Consider the following 12,695-nt stretch of genomic DNA (forward strand, 5'->3'; position numbering starts at 1 on the left):
TGGTGAAACCCCGTCTCTACTAAAAATACAAAAAACTAGCCGGGCGAGGTGGCGGGCGCCTGTAGTCCCAGCTACTCAGGAGGCTGAGGCAGGAGAATGGCGTAAACCCGGGAGGTGGAGCTTGCAGTGAGCTGAGATCTGGCCACTGCACTCCAGTCCGGGCGACAGAGCGAGACTCCGCCTCAAAAAAAAAAAAAAAAAAAAAAAAGAAGAGTGGGAAGTGCTTCTCAGGTCCAATGGTCACCTTCTGCAGAGAAGTCAAAGGTTGGCGGGGGTCCATACCAGGTTGGGTCCTGGCGAAAGCAGCCCCCTAGCGACAGTAAAGGCTCAGATGCCAAGCCCCACTCCAGGATTGAAGGCTTTCGGACAAGCGGCCTAGGGTGTAGATTTCCCCCATCCCAGTCCCTCCCTGCCTGCACTCACTGGGCCCGGAAGGACACCCACTGTTCATCATGCTCTGCGCACCCTAATGTCTCTAGAGAGCCATTCATTCAACAGATCCCTGCAGGGCAGGCCTTGAGGATCGAACCTTTTCCCTATAGCCCCGGCCTCGTCACACATTTTATGTGTGCTTGCTGTGAGCAGTCCACAATCTCTGGCGTGCACAGGGGCACAGGCTGTTTCGGAAGCCTCCAGTCTCCAAAGTTCTGGCGGGAGAGAAGGGAGGGGAGAGGCTGAGTCTCAAGCCGCTAGGGAGCGGCGCTGCCCCAGGGCCGAGGGTGGAGCTTTCTGGGTCGGCCGGGAAAGGGCTGGGCTCAGTCTACAAGTGAAGGCAGGACAGCGTTGGCGGGCGCTCCCTTGAGGAGTCCAGGTGGCAGGCACCTCCGGGCCGATTCCCAGGATACCTCAAGTGGCTCTGAGCTGCTGACCACCGGATGCCCCAGATTCCTAGGGCCCAGTCCTGGATTTCAGAACCTCAGGACCTTGCAAGTCCGAGCTCGGATTTCTCCCTGGACTTTAGATTTCTGGAAAGGGACGTCAAGCCGGATTCCGGATCCCTAGATCCCGTGGGAGATTCTCCGATTCCGACCGGATTCCAGATCCCAAGATTCCTGATCTGCCGGCCCAGGCTCCTGCCCCGCCTCGGGTTCCCAGTGCGCGGCGCCCCGCGCCTGAGCGCCCCCGCATGGCGGGGCAGTGTCCCCGCTCCGGGGCGGAGCGCGCCGGCAGCTGCTGGCAGGACCCGCTGGCCGTGGCGCTGAGCCGGGGCCGGCCGCTCGCGGCGTCCCCGGGCCGGGGCTCAGCGCGGAGCCGGCCGCTCAGCGTGGTCTACGTGCTGACCCGGGAGCCGCAGCCCGGGCTGGAGCCTCGGGAGGGAACCGAGGCGGAGCCGCTGCCCCTGCGCTGCCTGCGCGAGGCTTGCGCACAGCTCCCCCGGCCGCGGCCGCCCCCGCAGCTGCGCAGCGTGCCCTTCGGGACGCTGGCGTTAGGCGACACCGCTGCGCTGGATGCCTTCTACAACGCGGGTGAGTGCGCTGGGGGCGGGGCCGGATCCGGGCGGGACTCAGGGTCCTGGGAGGGGATCCAGCCGGGCTCGACGGCTCAAGGGAGGGGCCGAGAGGGTTACTGGGTCTAGGGGACTTAAAGTGAGATGAAGCTGAAGGGCTTGTGACAGGGCCGTGAAAAAAGTGTGATTTAGGGGATCTGGGGCGCGGCCAGGCTCGGGACGAGACAGGGATCCGGGCGCAGCTCCAGGGCCTGGGGTTGGGGCTTAGGCACCCTTCAGTCGGAGCGGTGCCCAGCGAGCCGGGCAAGGATGGGGCGGGGCTTTGGAACTCTGGGGCGGGGCGGGGAGCGGCGCGGGGCTGGACTCAGCCTCAGCCTCAGGAGGATGTCACGTGGATCTCTTGAGGACGATTACTGGGAGAGGAGCTTGGACTTAGGGAAAGGGGCTGTACCGGGGAGGCTAGAGTTGAGGAGTCCTAGCATACTATTTCCGAGGATCGGGCTGGAGAAGCAAACAGAGAAGCGAAGGGGCCCAACGGGACTGGATACTGGGTGAGGGAGCTTAGGTTAAGTGGCCTCAGCGGCCAAGAAAGAATGGGCGGGGAAGGATGGGCCAGGGGCGGGGCCAGAAGGAGGCTATTCCCCCGCGGGTCACTCCTCCCTCCAGCCAGCCCGGATGCTCCGCCCCCATACTCACTTGCTCATGCTGGAGTCCGGTAGCTGTGCTTCCTGGATGTCCATGAAATCGTAGCCTAAAATGAAGGCTGACCCGACGACCACTCGGACACAAAGACACAATTATCGACAGACACAAATCACATACATGTTGACTCGTGCAGGCCCTAGCAGACGCTGTCACACACACAGGTACAGTCAGACATAGTAAGCTGTACATGTCACACATATATACATACATCCATTTAGGCACAGCGTTGTCCATGCACACTGATGGTAGCCCCTTTCAAGAGACTGTGCTGAAGATCAAAGGGAGGGGACTTCTATGTTTGCGCAACTCCCACCTCCCAAATGTCCTGGAACAGACTCAATTGGTCCACAGCCTCCCTTCCCCCATGCCAGGTGCTCACAGGCTCTGAACCGTGGCCTGAGGGTCCCAGCCCAGTGAGCCCAACTCCCCTCCTGCAACACCACAGAGATCAGTTCTGTGAAAGTGCCGGGGGCCCCTAAAAAGGGCCGACTGAAGCCCAAAGCAGAAACAGACCCTACTGGAGTCCCACAGCAAGGCAGGTCAAGCCAGGATGGATCCCTGCTCCTTCCCCATCAAGCTGGGCTTCAGGGATCAGCGCCGCCCCCTCTGTGCCTGCAGACGTGGTGGTGCTGGAGGTGAGCAGCTCGCTGGTACAGCCCTCCCTGTTCTACCACCTTGGTGTGCGTGAGAGCTTCAGCATGACCAACAACGTGCTCCTCTGCTCGCAGGCCGACCTCCCTGACCTGCAGGCCCTGCGGGTAGGTGGCCTGGGGCTGGTGGGGGCAGGCAGGGGGCTGGGGTAAGGCCTACACAGAACACCAGTATCTGACTGTCTGCCTCCTGCAGGAGGATGTTTTCCAGAAGAACTCGGTGAGCAGAATCCACCTCTCACTTGAAAGTGCCCTTTGACTTCCACTATGACCTCTGACCTCCACTAATCCTCCTGGCTTCCTCAGTCACCTAACGCCCCCCTGACATCCCATGTGTTCCTCTGTTTCCTGTTGCCTCCTCTCATGACGGGTGCCCCTTTCCTGCGATTCCAGTTCCCACTGGTGCTGACCTTTGATGCTCTCACTCCCCTTATCTGAGCTGACCTCTGATCTCACTGATTCCTGCCTCCCTCCCACCAGGATTGCGTTGGCAGTTACACACTGATCCCCTATGTGGTGACGGCCACTGGTCGGGTGCTGTGTGGCGATGCAGGCCTTCTGCGGGGCCTGGCTGATGGGCTGGTACAGGCTGGAGTGGGGACCGAGGCTCTGCTCACTCCCCTGGTGGGCCGGCTTGCCCGCCTGCTGGAGGCCACACCCACAGACTCTTGGTAATGAGGGCCCCCGGGGAGGGTGCTCCAGGAGGGTGCTGGTGAGGGTACAGTGGGCTGGGGCTGAGGTGCAGGCCCCACCATTCTCTCTCCCTGCCCCCCCTGCCCTGGGCATTAGTGGCTATTTCCGGGAGACCATTCGGCAGGACATCCGGCAGGCGCGGGAGCGGTTCAGTGGGCCGCAGCTGCGGCAGGAGCTGGCTCGGCTGCAGCGGAGACTGGACAGTGTGGAGCTGCTGAGCCCCGACATCATCATGAACTTGCTGCTCTCCTACCGCGATGTGCAAGTGCGTGGTGTTGAGAGGCAGCAGGGCAGCTGGCATTTGAGGTCACACAAACCCAAGTTCAGCTCCTGGCTGGGCCACTTGCTCGCTGGTGGCTTTGGGCAAATGATCAAACGTCTCTGAGTGTTGGCTTCCTTATTTGTTAGGCAGGATGAGCATGTTGCTGCCTCCTGGGGCCGTTGTGGGGTTGGGAATGCCCAACATGGGGCACAGAGCAGGTTCTCCCTGTGAGGTGTGGTGTCTGCCGGGCCTAAGGAGGTGTGCAGAAGATGGTGGTTGGGTGGGATGTCAGGTGTGGGAAAGGACCCCGGCTCAAGGTTCCTTGGGGCCTGGAGGCCCATGATGCCAGTACTTGCCGTTCCCTGATGCAGGACTACTCGGCCATCATTGAGCTGGTGGAGACGCTACAGGCCTTGCCCACCTGTGATGTGGCCGAGCAGCATAATGTCTGCTTCCACTACACTTTTGCCCTCAACCGGTGAGTGACAGAGCAAGGGTTAGGTCATAGCCACATAAAAGGTTTCCGAAACCTGGGTCTCTGCTGTGCAAAGCCATTGCTGTCTGGGATCACTGCTGTTCGGGGAATTTGCTGACCAGGGTCACTGATGTCAGTAGGTCCCTGTTGTTCTGAGTTACTGCTGCCTGGTCGGGGTGGGGGAGGGGGTGCTGCCTGTGGTATGGTCACCACTGTTCAAGATCACTGCTCCTAAGGGTCGTTGCATCTAGGAATCACTTCTATCTGAGGTCACTACCCCTAGAGAGGTCAGTGCTGGCCAGGGTCACTAGCATTTTGAGGTCATTATTGTCAGGCCCATGGAAGGGTCCCTGCTGTTCAGTGTCTAGAGGTCCCTGAACACAGTAGGCCAGGGCCATCAGGGAGGACCTGAGCCCATCTTTTCCCTAGGAGGAACAGGCCTGGGGACCGGGCGAAGGCCCTGGCTGTGCTGCTGCCACTGGTACAGCTTGAGGGCTGTGTGGCACCGGATCTGTACTGCATGTGTGGTCGTATCTACAAGGACATGTTCTTCAGTTCAGGTTTCCAGGATGCCGGGCACCGGGAGCAGGCCTATCACTGGTAAGGAGCACAGTGAGTGGCTGGCGGGCTGAGCTATGAGATGAGGGACGGTGCTGTGGGCATCGGTCCAGCCCTGTGCCCCCTACCCCCACCCCAGGTATCGCAAGGCTTTTGACGTAGAGCCCAGCCTCCACTCGGGCATCAATGCAGCCGTGCTCCTCATTGCTGCCGGGCAGCACTTTGAGGATTCCAAGGAGCTCCGGATAATAGGTGAGCACAGATCCTGGCTCTTGTCTCGTCACCCACAGGGGTTCAGAGGGGCCTGGGAAGAGGGCAGGAAGAGAGCACACTGGGTAAGAGTTAAGATGAGTTCATCCACTTTGGACTGTCCTGCCCATACCCACACCTGGGTCCTAATACCTGTTCTGGGCCCTCAGGAGCCCTCAGACCCACAAATGTTCCCTAACACATCTGCATGTTCATATACCTGTGCCTGAGCTCCTGTTCCCACCCGAGATCTTGCCACACCCAATGATTTACTCATATCTGTGTTCATGTCCACACTCAGGCCCACAGAAATGGTGGGCCTCACTCACCCCTGCACCCACACTCACTGGAGCCCATGCCCCTCTCCCCCAGGCATGAAGCTGGGCTGCCTGCTGGCCCGCAAAGGCTGCGTGGAGAAGATGCAGTATTACTGGGATGTGGGTTTCTACCTGGGAGCCCAGATCCTCGCCAATGACCCCACCCAGGTGGTGCTGGCTGCAGAGCAGCTGTATAAGCTCAATGCCCCCATATGGTAGGTGGCCCCCTCTGCATTCTTGGCCTGACCTGGGCTGTCAGCTCCTGCACCTATGTCCGTTGGCATGCTAGACTGAACCCTGAGCCAATGACCTGGCTACTTTTAGACCAGTGCCCGTGGCACCCCATGCCAACGTTCTAGCTATATCCAGGCCAGTTTCCTCTTCCTGGCAGTGCTGGTTGGTGCCTGTGCTGAACTGAGGATGCGGCTTTGTGTGCAGGTACCTGGTGTCTGTGATGGAGACCTTCCTACTCTACCAGCACTTCAGGCCCACGCCAGAGCCCTGTGGAGGGCCACCACGCCGTGCCCACTTCTGGCTCCACTTCTTGCTACAGTCCTGCCAACCATTCAAGATGGCCTGTCCCCAGGGCGATCAGTGCTTGGTGAGGCCTGTAGGGGTGGTGGACCTGGGAAAGGGGTAAGCCCCTTCTGACCGACCCTACTCCCCCACTGCCTGCAGGTGCTGGTCCTGGAGATGAACAAGGTGCTGCTGCCTGCAAATCTTGAGGTTCGGGGTACTGACCCAGTGAGCACAGTGACCCTGAGCTTGCTGGAACCTGAGACCCAGGTGAAGTCGCTGCTGAGGCCCCTCACTCACCTCTGCTGGGACCTTTTCTGTGGAGCCTTTCTCCCATTCTCAGACCCTTCTCCTGTCCCCAGCACCCCCCATCACACTCCATTTCTTCTTGCAGGACATTCCCTCCAGCTGGACCTTCCCAGTCGCCTCCATATGTGGAGTCAGGTGATAGGCGGGACCTGGGGCGACTGGAAAGAAGGGAGGTGAGGGTCGCTGCCACCCAGCCTGACACTCACTGGGTTCTTCATCCCTTCCCAGCGCCTCCAAGCGCGACGAGCGCTGCTGCTTCCTCTATGCACTCCCCCCGGCTCAGGACGTCCAGCTGTGCTTCCCCAGCGTAGGGCACTGCCAGTGGTGCGCAGTCTTTCATGGTCAGGGTACTCTGAGGACCAGGATGCCCCGGGGAGTGGGGGAAAGAAAGGGACGACGTCCCTCAGGTGCCCTGGGTTATGTGGGGACCAAGATGCCCCTCCCGTGAGTCTTACCTCCCCCACCTTCAGGTTCTGCGGCCTGATCCAGGCCTTGGTGACGAACCCGGATTCCACGGCGCCCGCGGAGGAGGCAGAGGGCGTGGGGGAGGTGTTGGAGGTGAGGACGCGGGACTGGGAGCTCGCGGAGGGCGAGGGGCCGCGGGCCCTGCTGAACCCCCATCTCACTCCGTGCCCGGCAGTTTGATTATGAGTACACGGAGACGGGCGAGCGGCTGGTGCTAGGCAAGGGCACGTATGGGGTGGTGTACGCGGGCCGTGATCGCCACACGAGGGTGCGCATCGCCATCAAGGAGATTCCGGAGCGGGACAGCAGGTGCGGTGCGTGGCCGCGCGGGCGGGGCTGAGGGCTCGCGAGGGCGGAGTGAGCTGGGCCACGAGCTGAGCGGCTCCTGTGGGCGGGGCCTAGTGGGCGGGCTCGTAGGACCTGAGAGTTCGAGTCCTGTGGACTGGGCCCGTGGGCGGAACAGCCAGGACCATGCGGGCGGGACTGAGGTCTGGAGGGTCCTATGGGCCGGGTAGTAAGGGTGCGGAAGTTGGGAGAGGGCTTGTGGGCGGGGCAGGTCCTTGGGGCGGGGCCAGGCTGGGGCGGGATGGGCTTCTCTGCCCACATCGGTCCCTTTCCTCTCTCCCCTACCTCCCCCCAGGTTTTCTCAGCCCCTGCATGAAGAAATCGCTCTTCACAAACGCCTGCGCCACAAGAACATAGTGCGCTATCTGGGCTCAGCTAGCCAGGGCGGCTACCTTAAGATCTTCATGGAGGAAGTGCCTGGAGGTGCCTGCCCTGTGTGGGATGGGAATGAAACTGAGGTGTGGGACATGGTACCGAGGCAGGCAGGGTTGGAGAGCCCAGGGGGAAATGCACCCTAGTGCGTGTGGGTGGTGTAGCCTAGAAGTATCTGAGGAGTGGCGCTGGGTGATGGAGTTGGGGCTATGACATGGGTGTGTCTGGGCCTTGAGCAGAGATGCGGGCCGGAGCCAGTGGGTAGGAACAATGAACTTGGACTGTCCCCACCCAGGCAGCCTGTCATCCTTGCTGCGGTCGGTGTGGGGACCCCTGAAGGACAACGAGAGCACCATCAGTTTCTACACCCGCCAGATCCTGCAGGGACTTGGCTATTTGCACGACAACCACATCGTGCACCGGGACATTAAGGTAAGCCCTGGGGCTGGCCCGCCCTCATCTGCTGGGGGTGGCGGGGGAGGACAGGGTCTCAGACACAGGCTGGCAGAGTGAGCAGACCTGTTGCAAAGGGTAGGAAATTAATCAGGGAGGCTCTTTAGAGAAGGAGGGGAGAAGTTCAGCTCTGAAGCCAAACCAGTTGTCAGCTCCCAGCCCCAGAGGGGCATGTAAGTGGGATGGCAAGGGGAGAGTGTTGACAGAGGCAGGACCAGGCTGGGATCTCCAGGAGATGGGATCCCAGAAAGAGGGTCTAGTTCTGCTGGCAGGGGCCCAGCTCAGTGTCCACTAATGACTATCGATCAGGGGGACAATGTGCTGATCAACACCTTCAGTGGGCTGCTCAAGATTTCTGACTTTGGCACCTCCAAGCGACTGGCAGGAATCACACCTTGCACTGAGACCTTCACAGGTAACAAGGTGTGGGGGTGGTGAGTGGGGATGCTGACCTGGGGCAGATGTCTTGGAACTTTCCGGGGAATGGGGTTTCTCCTAGGCATGGAGTTAGAGTCCTAATGGAGAATGAAACCCAGGGTGAGTGATTGGGCCAGGGCTGAGGTGATGGCATCTAGAACTGGAGCTTGGATAAGTGATGAAACTGACTTTAGCACTTGAGGAGTGTTGATGTAGGCCAAGGTGGGAGTTGGAGGAAAAAGCTGGTGATGGAGTTCAGGGGGACAATGCAATCCAGGATGTGTGCTGGAGCGCTACTGTGGGTGATGGAGTCTGTGAATGTGGTGGAGCCCAGGGTGAATGATGGAAGCCTTGGCAGGTGATGGAGCCTCGGCTGGTGATGGAACTCAGGATAGATGTTTGATGACCAGGATAGGTGTTGAGGTACGTTTTGGATGATAGGTTCAGTATGGGTGCAGTCGGCCTGAGGATGATGGCATTCCCCTCCCCTCTCCAACCCCATGTTAAAGCCTAGATGGGCATCAGTGCTCCTGCTTCTGTCCTAGGAACTCTGCAGTATATGGCCCCAGAAATCATTGACCAGGGCCCACGCGGTTATGGGAAAGCAGCTGACATCTGGTCACTGGGCTGCACTGTCATTGAGATGGCCACGGGTCGCCCCCCCTTCCATGAGCTAGGGAGCCCACAGGCTGCCATGTTTCAGGTAAGACCCCTTTGGGCCTGGCACATGGAAGTGGCACAGGGCCAGCCTGGGCCTTGGACACCTCTGAATGTCACCCTTGTTCACCCTCCCCCAACAGGTGGGTATGTACAAGGTCCATCCGCCAATGCCCAGCTCTCTGTCGGCTGAGGCCCAAGCCTTTCTCCTTCGAACTTTTGAGCCAGACCCCCGCCTCCGAGCCAGCGCCCAGGCACTGCTGGGAGACCCCTTCCTGCAGCCTGGGAAAAGGAGTCGCAGCCCCAGCTCCCCTCAACATGTTCCACGGCCCTCAGGTGCTTGGAGGTGGCGGGATGGACACACTGGAGGGCAGAGGAGTTGTGGAGCTGTGAGAGGGGAAGAGGGCCCAACTGACAGCTCTGTCCCTCCCTCAGATAACCCTTCCGCCAGTCCCATTCCTTCAGCCGGCTCAACCACCCAGTCTCAGACATTCCCGTGCCCTCAGGGACCGTCTCAGCACCCGCCCAGCCCCCCAAAGCGCTGCCTCAGTTATGGGGGCACCAGCCAGCTCCGGTGAGACCTAGGCTCCTGGGATGGGTTCCCTTTGCCTGGCTTTGCCTTTTTCTCCCCTCCTACAAAAGCCCTCCTTGGGGACCTGGGCACCTTGACCACTTGTGAATGTGGAATTTGGTGCCTCCCCATGCCCTGTTCTGGCAACTCTAAGTTGGACTTGTGTCCTCTCAGTGCGGGGTTTATCTATGTTCATCCCTGTGAGGTAGGCATAAAAGCAGGAGAGCCAGAATTCAAACCCGGCAGCAGAGGTGACTGGCTGGTTGCTGCCCGTCTTCAATCAGCCGCTTGCCCTTGTGCCCAGGGTGCCCGAGGAGCCTGCAGCCGAGGAGCCTGCGTCTCCGGAGGAGAGTTCGGGGCTGAGCCTGCTGCACCAGGAGAGCAAGCGTCGGGCCATGCTGGCCGCGGTGCTGGAGCAGGAGCTGCCAGCGCTGGCGGAGAATCTGCACCAGGAGCAGGAGCAGGAGCAGCAGGGGCAGGGGCAGGAGCAGGAGCAGGAGCAGGAGCAGGTGGGCGGCCCACCCTAGCGCCCCCTGGTGGTAGCGCAGGGTCAGGACACCTGTTGATGTCCCCGCCCCCCCACTACCCCACCTCCGCGGCAGCGTCTGGTTTGGCTGGAACACTCGCTGACCACCCCTCTCTTCCTTCTCAGGGGTCCCGTCTGGGCAGAAACTATGTGGAAGAGCTGCTGCGCTGCCTCGGGGCACACATCCACACTCCCAACCGCCGGCAGCTGGCCCAGGAGCTGCGGGCTCTGCAAGGACGGCTGAGGGCCCAGGGCCTTGGGCCTGCACTTCTGCACGGACCGCTCTTTGCCTTCCCGGATGCGGTGAGGGCGCCTTCTGGTAGTCAGAGCTGCCCAACAACAGGTAGTGAGCTCCCCGTGCCTGGGGAGGTGCCAGGACTTGATGTTCCAAGATTCCCTGTCTCCTCCCTGAAGATCAGGCCTGCAGCAAAAAAACCGTCCGCCCAGTCCTAGCTTCCCAGCCCCTCCCTGGACCTCAAGCCCGCCCATCCCATTTGCCTCCCACCGAAGACTTTCTAGGCCTTTCCAACTCAAGCTCTGCCTCTAGTTGAGGCTCAGCTGTCTCAGCGGCGCCCTCCCTCCCCCTGCAGGTGAAGCAGATCCTCCGCAGGCGCCAGATCCGTCCACACTGGATGTTCGTTCTGGACTCACTGCTCAGCCGTGCTGTGCGGGCAGCCCTGGCTGTGCTGGGCCCGGGTAGGAGGGGAGTGCCACGGCCTCCTGCCAGCGAGGGTGTGGTGCTTGCTGGGCGCGGTGAACATCGAATGGGGCCGGTGGGGGCCAGGCGGGACAGGGGCAGGCAGGCGCCGGTGGGGGCGTGACTAAATGGACATCTCCCATACTGGCACTGCCTGGGGCCTGCCCAGAGCTGGGCACCCTACCCCCGCACTCCCTTGCTGGGGTCTGGGGGTCCCAAACAGGCGTTGTAGCCTTGCCTGAGTTCACGGCACCCGGCTGCAGAGGTGGAGAAGGAGGCGGTCTCACTGAAGTCAGAGGAGCTGAGTAAAGAAGGGGACTCCCAGCAGAGGCCACAGCAGAGCCCAGGCCAGCAGAGCCTGCTTCCAGTGGAGCCAGAGCAGGGCCCCGCTCCTCTGATGGTGCAGCTGAGCCTCTTGAGGGCAGAGACTGATCGGTAAAGCCCCTTGGAATCGCTCATAGCCTCTGACGGGCTTCAACCCACTCCCCACTCACCACTCCATTCTACTCTTCTCTGCCCCACAGGCTGCGGGAAGTCCTGGCCGGGAAGGAACGGGAGTACCAGGCCCTGGTGCAGCGGGCTCTACAGCGGCTGAATGAGGAAGCCCGGACCTATGCCCTGGCCCCAGAGCCCCCAGGTGAGTGGGCCTTGGCTGGAGAACACTATTGGTGGGTTCGAGGCAGCTTCTAGGAGGAGGCACCCTTGGGCTCATCACCTGACTGCTTCTTGACAGCCGCTCTTTCAACGGACCAGGGCCTGGTGCAGTGGCTACAGGAACTGAATGTGGATTCAGGCACCATCCAAATGGTGAGGTGGGGAGTGCTTGGCTATCCCTGACCTTACCAGCCAAAGCCTCCATCTCTGTCCATCTTCTCGCTCTCCTCACTGTGCCCTCTGATGCAGAGAATCTCAATACTGGAAGAAACTTAGTATTCTCTTCCCATTGTATGGATGAGAAAACTGAGGCCCAGAAGGGTGTGATCTGCCTCCGTATTTTGGCAGCAGAGCAGAGCTAGTACCCCGGTCTCTGGACACATCTTTCTGTAATTTCTTATTTCCCTGTTTCTGCGGGTCTTTGTCCACATCCAGCTGTTGAACCATAGCTTCACCCTCCACACCCTGCTCACCTATGCCACTCGAGATGACCTCATCTATACCCGCATCAGGTACATCCTGGGTCCCCCAAGGGTGAACCATGCATGTGGCCTCATCCTGGCCAACTGCAGGCCTGCCTAGGTTCCTTCCTGGAAACCAAAGGGGCACCTGGGTCCCCTAGTGACAGAGGGGGCACTGGGCAGACAGTGGGTGCGAGAGGGTCCAGGGCCACCTTCCGGCTGAGCCACACAGAGTCCTTTACCCCCAGGGGAGGGATGGTATGCCGCATCTGGAGGGCCATCTTGGCACAGCGAGCAGGATCCACGCCAGTTACCCCTGGACCCCGAGAGGCTGAATGAGGGCATCAGAGGCCAGACAGATCCAAGGATGGATGAATGGAGAGGACAAAGGCAGCTTCTGACACACCAGCCCCAGGACCTGGGGTGATTGGAGGAAGCCAGGCGAGTGGGGGCCAGGACTGGTTCCAGTGAGAGAAACCAACCACAGGCACCCAAGCACTAACAGACAAAACATATTAAACAGAACACTTTTGAACCTTTGTCCTGGCAATTTTGGAGGTGTATGGGGGGAGGGGTACCCTGGGAAGAGCCCCCTAGGTCTTTCAAAAAAAATCTTTTTTTTAGGCCGGGTGTGGTGGCTCACGCCTGTAATCCCAGCACTTTGGGAGGCCAAAGTGGGTGGATCACAAGGTCAGGAATTTGAGACCAGCCTGACCAACATGGTGAAACCTCATCTCTACTAAAAATACAAAAATTAGCTGGGTGTGGTGGCTTGTGCCTGTAATCCCAGCTACTCAGGAGGCTGAGACAGGAGAATTGCTTGAACCCAGGAGGCAGAGGGTGCAGTGAGCCGAGATCACGCCATTGCACTCCAGAGCAAGACTTTATCTCCAAAA

General features: G+C 60.2%; 1 protein-coding gene across 1 annotated transcript; it reads left to right on the plus strand.

The window, feature by feature from the left end:
* The first annotated feature begins 806 nt into the window (after positions 1-806).
* Positions 807-12,339, plus strand: MAP3K6 (mitogen-activated protein kinase kinase kinase 6). The gene is made up of 29 exons (XM_023219514.3): positions 807-1,466; positions 2,771-2,910; positions 2,999-3,022; positions 3,283-3,473; positions 3,592-3,760; positions 4,129-4,235; positions 4,662-4,832; positions 4,930-5,042; positions 5,412-5,571; positions 5,795-5,957; positions 6,035-6,142; positions 6,267-6,316; positions 6,410-6,505; positions 6,652-6,739; positions 6,822-6,955; positions 7,287-7,414; positions 7,659-7,795; positions 8,126-8,231; positions 8,779-8,936; positions 9,034-9,226; positions 9,326-9,464; positions 9,766-9,970; positions 10,114-10,290; positions 10,578-10,683; positions 10,948-11,119; positions 11,209-11,321; positions 11,418-11,491; positions 11,774-11,850; positions 12,048-12,339. The coding sequence occupies exons 1-29, from the start codon at positions 1,127-1,129 to the stop codon at positions 12,136-12,138; spliced, it is 3,930 nt and encodes a 1,309-aa protein (XP_023075282.1). The 5' UTR covers positions 807-1,126; the 3' UTR covers positions 12,139-12,339.
* Positions 12,340-12,695: the final 356 nt, after the last annotated feature.

Source organism: Piliocolobus tephrosceles, chromosome 1 (genome assembly GCF_002776525.5).
Source record: "Piliocolobus tephrosceles isolate RC106 chromosome 1, ASM277652v3, whole genome shotgun sequence".
NCBI lineage: Eukaryota > Metazoa > Chordata > Mammalia > Primates > Cercopithecidae > Piliocolobus > Piliocolobus tephrosceles.

What these genes read in the sequence shown, in the direction of transcription:
- MAP3K6 (XM_023219514.3), top strand. Translation starts at nt 1,127, where the DNA reads ATGGCGGGGCAGTGTCCCCGCTCCGGGGCGGAGCGCGCCGGCAGCTGC. An exon ending in ACATGTTCCACGGCCCTCAG is followed by an intron (nt 9,227 to 9,325) that starts GTGCTTGGAGGT and finishes TCCCTCCCTCAG; the next exon opens with ATAACCCTTCCGCCAGTCCC. An exon ending in CTCATCTATACCCGCATCAG is followed by an intron (nt 11,851 to 12,047) that starts GTACATCCTGGG and finishes CTTTACCCCCAG; the next exon opens with GGGAGGGATGGTATGCCGCA.